The sequence below is a fragment of the Atta colombica genome, unplaced genomic scaffold (assembly GCF_001594045.1).
Source record: "Atta colombica isolate Treedump-2 unplaced genomic scaffold, Acol1.0 scaffold125, whole genome shotgun sequence".
NCBI classification, from domain to species: Eukaryota; Metazoa; Arthropoda; class Insecta; order Hymenoptera; family Formicidae; genus Atta; species Atta colombica.
The window spans coordinates 207,824-212,981 of record NW_017259212.1 but is presented as its reverse complement, the minus strand read 5'-3'; the positions used below and the strand labels follow the sequence as shown (position 1 = coordinate 212,981).

Sequence of the window (5,158 nt, the reverse complement as noted above, 5' to 3'; positions counted from 1 at the left end):
ATGCGTATTATAAAATTATAATTATAAAAATGATACATTAAAGTTTAATAACGATTATGAAAAAATAATTTATATTATGATTCGATCGTTGAATTTGCTATTAAATGAATGAATCCACGCCATAATATTTCGTTGTTATATAATCGATTCAAAGATAATTAATCGAAAAATAAATTTGAGTTTTATAAATTTTATTTTATCTATCTCATGATGGTAAATCGAATCTATTACTCTTCATATCGAATGTAATTACGCTTTCCATCCAATATGAGCTTTTTAGAATTCAAGACGAAACTTATAATTTCACGTGCTATGTAATACTTACAAATTTATTAAATCAAATCAAGAACTTACAGATCCAGAATGAACATGTATATGAAATGTTAAATATACACGTATATGAAATATTAAAATATACAGATGTATAAAAATACGTGACGTATCAGATAAAAAATATCCATCGAAAATTTAATAAAAAATTGTAGGTCGTCTAAAGCGAACGCAATTTTATCTAGACATGAAAAAAACTGTTGCATTTTCTTTAATTCATAATCAGACGAAGATTTTAAAATCAGTTACTTTTAAAACTTTTATCAGTACAATATATTGAAGCAATTTATGTATAATTAAAAGATTTTCTTAAAAGTAGGATTATGTGTATACGCGTAAAATATATATATATAAAATATATGTATAAATATCTACATTTATCATACATACGCACGCACGCATCTATGTAAACAATCTATAGATCTTACGTTCTTTGTTAAATACGTTACACCAAACTGTACTGTAACTTCTATCTCAATTATACAGGATATTCCAAAATTTGCGATTCTAAATATTATTAGCAAGAAAGTTCTCAAAAAATTAAATAAAAAAGTTAGTTAATATTTTTTGTTTTAAAACAATGATTTTTTTTAGATAATGGAGATTTAAATAGCTAGTCACAGACTATGTTTAGATAACCATCTGTCTATTAATGACTCGTGCGGCAGTATATTAGTAAGCGCATACTTTAGTATTCATTAATATACTCGATGTCTTCCATTTAATGACACAAGTTGATACAAATATCATTCTATCTTCGTTATTCATAGAACAAAGAATAGAATATGTGTCGACTATATCACTATAAATGAAAGGCACTCATTCACGAGAGATTATCTAATCGTAATCTGTTAGCCATATTTAAATTCTTATCTCAGAAATTATGACTAAAATAAAAACTTATAAACAGTTGTTTTATTTAATTTTTTGAAAATGTTCTCGCTACATTATTTTAAGTCGCGAATTTTAGGACATTGTATATTTTTATTTATATTATAAAGTCAAATATATTACATTACAATCACAAAACTTGATTACTTCTTTCTGCATTGTATTATCGAATTTATAATAATTTACATATTTTGCATTAATTGTGTTATCTACATGATGAATTTTTGTAAACAATATATAAATATTCCATTTAAACGTAATTTTGGAATATACGGTACATCAATTTTGAGCCAAAATATAACGTAGAAAATTGTAGGAAAATCGAAACGCGAATAGGCAATTATAAGAAATTAATTTTATTATTATTATACACAAAAAAAATTATTTTGGTGTGATTTCATGATATTTGATCCTTCAGTAGTATAGGTATAGCCTATTCGACTATGTATTTATTTTATTTTTTATGCTACAACTTTTTTATTAACAGACAAAGATATATTTATTTGTTATTATACATATTATTATGTTCCTTAATATCACATTTTTAAAATAATGTTATAAATATGTATGTTCATTTTTACGCGATATTTTTACACAATACCTTGCAGTGTATATTGTGTATGTGACAAAGCGTATAGTAGATACAAAGCGCATAGTGGCACCAAAGGGTTAACTATTTTATCCTAATATATTCCTGAATTGCCCTTTCGATCAAATCTTTTTCCTTTGAGCATTTTTCCTTTTCAAAAAAGTCAACTCTCTACTCGTCAAAAGTGCTCGATTTGAATTTATCGAAGATTGCTTCTACAGAAATTCGCGTTTGAAAGTTTTCTGCGGACTTTCATTAAAAAGTCATGCATTCTAAAATTGTGTTTTGACGATAGCTCGACAACTAGGAACATTGACCTTCCTTTGCACAGGTTGCGCAATCAGGATTTCTAATAGAATCTCTCGACGAACGATGTCGCTCTGTTACAAGCGACGTAGAGAGAACAAGTGAGGTTACGTTCGCATCAAACACCTGTTGTGTCAAAATCAACAAAATCGCGTCAAAATCCGATACTCAAGAGAGACGCAATCTGTGTGAATCTAATCAAACATGGTAATCCCAATGTATATTATAATTTCGCCAACAATTCTGAGATCTACTTAGAATGTAATTTCTCTGGAACTTGATCTACTTTCATCGTATTTCACGCATAATTTTATTTGTTTAGTTTTTTCCTTTGCACAACCAAGTTTATTTAATATGCATTCTGCTTTTCGTGTCTCATCCGGTATATAATTGTTGCAGGCGCGTTACTTCAGAGAAGAGGATATAGATGGTACGTTTTGAAATTGTTGCAAGATTATCACTGCCTATCGTACAGCTGAAATAAATCGAACAAACTGATTTGAAATTATTACTTTTGCAGAGTTTCGAGAATGTTTCTACCTATTTGCCCGAAGCGGTCAGATTCGTACGCTTGACGAGCTTACTATAATTATGAGATCTTTGGGACTGAGTCCGACCATTGCAGAATTGAACAAATACATGAAGGACAAAGGTAATCCATAGGCTACAATATTCAATACAAGTTTTGCCACTCTCTAAATTCTTTAGAGTAAAATCTTACTCTAAAGAGTGAAAACTGAGTCAGTCTTGAATAAGAATGGCTCAATTTTGAAAAAAGTTTTAAAGATCAGAGAAACTTTGTACAGGAAAATGAAAATATCTTTTATATTGATTTTAGGTGGAAAAATGTCCTTTGCCGATTTCCTGGAGGTAATGCATCTTCAGACTCGTGTGGAGGATCTACCGAAAGAAGTGATTAAAGCTTTTCAAGCTGCTGATACCTCTCGCAGTGGTACTATTCCAGCACGACAGTTGGCGCACATGTTGCTTCACTGGGGAGAACAATTGAGTAGTAAAGAAGGTAATAAAACAATAAATTATTAATCACATATTTTGCTTCATTCAAAAGAAAAATTGAATAGCAAGATAAAACAATAATTAATCATAGATTTTGTATTTGGTATGTTATCATTTATTGCAGTGGAGCAAATCTTCCGTGAAGCCAATGTGTCTTTGAATGGACACGTGAAATATGAAGACTTTGTAAAAATAGCTTGTGCACCTGTACCTGATTATTATTAAAGATTCTAAAGCTTTTATATATTTATTATGTACTAATATATTTTTTATATATTTTTATGAGATGCACGAAATAGATAAATACTTTTACATAAATAAGAAAAAATCAATTTAAAAAACTTAATAATTTAAAAATGTGGTTGTGGGACTTCATTTGTTAAATAAATAAAATCTATTTCATTATTTATTCCTACTATTCCTACTATACTTCTTAAATTATACTTTCACCCCTGTTTTAGTACATCTTAATATTGATAAAACATTTATCGTTTTATTATTAGATAATGTATTCTCATCCATAAAGAATGTTCATTTCTAAATCTAAATGTTGATATTTCATATTGATAACACACTAATGAGTTCTTACGAATTCACTACCTCGATAAATTTACATATACTGTCATAAATTCGATACAGATATATTTACAGTTTCAACTATTCGAAATTATTCTTCATTCGTTCGATATAAAAAAGGAAATGTCGAGAGAACAAAGGCGAATTTAAGTTATAATTTGAAATACGTGAATTTTTAACAAATTGTTAATATTTATTTAGAAAGAAAGAAATTAAATGTGTTGTCGAAATTAATAAACAGCGGTTTTATATACCCTAAATTCACCTCTGTTCGAGAGATAGATGCTCCGTTTTCTAAATATGTCACATTTATCTAAAATTACACGATATTTCATTCCAGAAATATATGAAGAAATACTGGACTTAAAATGATTTTTTTTTTAATAATATCAAATGAAATAGAGCTTCTCACTTTAGTTTTTAAAAATTTACTTACTTTTTGCTCAAGTTAACACATGTTTTGTTATAAAACAAGTAACGAAAAATATTCATTTATTCAACGAGTCTATTTATATCAACGAGTCTACTAAATTTAATTTTTTTTAATATATAGAAAGAATCTTGCTGGAAGATCTAAAATTTTGCTGGATACGGATCTGAAAATAATTTTATTGGATCGTCAAATAATCATATTAAAAACTAAAAAATGATGACCAATGCTGCAAAAAGTTTTATTTTAGCAATCGAATTTCCAATAAAATTATTTTTAGATCTGTATTCAGTAAAACTTTTAATTTTTTAAAATAAAATCATTCTTCCCTTTATATTATAAACGAAATTATCTGGAGCAAAAATCATCGGTGATCCTCGAAAAGCGCCATCGAACGATCAGTCGAACTGGTAGTCCAAGAATTAGCCATCTTTGGACGCATCCAGAGTCGGGGGCGAGCCGCATAAAATCACCGCCGTGCTGACGATCGTCGTAAGCAAGAAAACGCACAACAGAGCACGATCACTGACCAAGGCGACTTGTTTCCAATCTAATTCTGTCCTTTCCCGACGATCCTGCTCGACCAGGCGTCGCTCGTTCCTCTCGATGGTCGCGTGCACTCTTCCCAGGACTCGAGACCAATGCGCCTCAAGGCCGCCTTCTTTTCCAAGATCTGTGCGATCGTTCGACAGGATTCATAATATATATTGATCACATGGCACAAATAAGCTGGCTAAAAAAACTAGATCAGACCAAACGGACACTACTAAGTATAATCAGAACGACAGGATGTATTTGAAACAAGAAATATATCAGATCGTTACACTTGATTGCAAATGAAAGTAAATATTTCGTAATCAAGTCACACATTGCACAAAAGCGATATGATTATTTTAGAAAAACATATTTCAGTTTTTGTGATTTTTTTTTTTGAGTTACAATGAATTTATAAAAATATAGAAAATAAAAAAGTTATATAAAATTGCAATTCTAAAATAACAGTTTTATGAGACAGAATG

General features: G+C 29.2%; 3 protein-coding genes across 3 annotated transcripts in view; 1 reads left to right on the top strand and 2 right to left on the bottom strand.

Moving 5' to 3' along the window:
- Positions 1-5,158, bottom strand: part of LOC108694876 (disintegrin and metalloproteinase domain-containing protein 10) — an 88,029-nt gene that overhangs the window by 73,339 nt on the left and 9,532 nt on the right. The window contains exon 2 of the mRNA XM_018204567.1: positions 2,394-2,398. The gene's annotated coding sequence lies outside the window, so the exon portion shown is untranslated. The remainder of the gene's footprint in view (positions 1-2,393; positions 2,399-5,158) is intronic.
- LOC108694878 (calmodulin-like protein 4) lies at positions 2,218-3,445 on the top strand. The gene is made up of 5 exons (XM_018204569.1): positions 2,218-2,323; positions 2,516-2,546; positions 2,637-2,768; positions 2,955-3,137; positions 3,258-3,445. Exons 1-5 carry the CDS (start codon positions 2,321-2,323, stop codon positions 3,356-3,358), a joined length of 450 nt encoding a protein of 149 aa, XP_018060058.1. The 5' UTR covers positions 2,218-2,320; the 3' UTR covers positions 3,359-3,445.
- Positions 4,562-5,158, bottom strand: part of LOC108694877 (neuronal acetylcholine receptor subunit alpha-7-like) — a 22,105-nt gene continuing 21,508 nt past the window's right edge. Inside the window, exon 9 of the mRNA XM_018204568.1 lies at positions 4,562-4,812. Within this exon, the coding sequence (XP_018060057.1) occupies positions 4,562-4,812 (251 nt within the window). The remainder of the gene's footprint in view (positions 4,813-5,158) is intronic.

What these genes read in the sequence shown, in the direction of transcription:
- LOC108694878 (XM_018204569.1), top strand. An exon ending in CAGAGAAGAGGATATAGATG is followed by an intron (nt 2,547 to 2,636) that starts GTACGTTTTGAA and finishes TTACTTTTGCAG; the next exon opens with AGTTTCGAGAATGTTTCTAC. An exon ending in ACAATTGAGTAGTAAAGAAG is followed by an intron (nt 3,138 to 3,257) that starts GTAATAAAACAA and finishes CATTTATTGCAG; the next exon opens with TGGAGCAAATCTTCCGTGAA.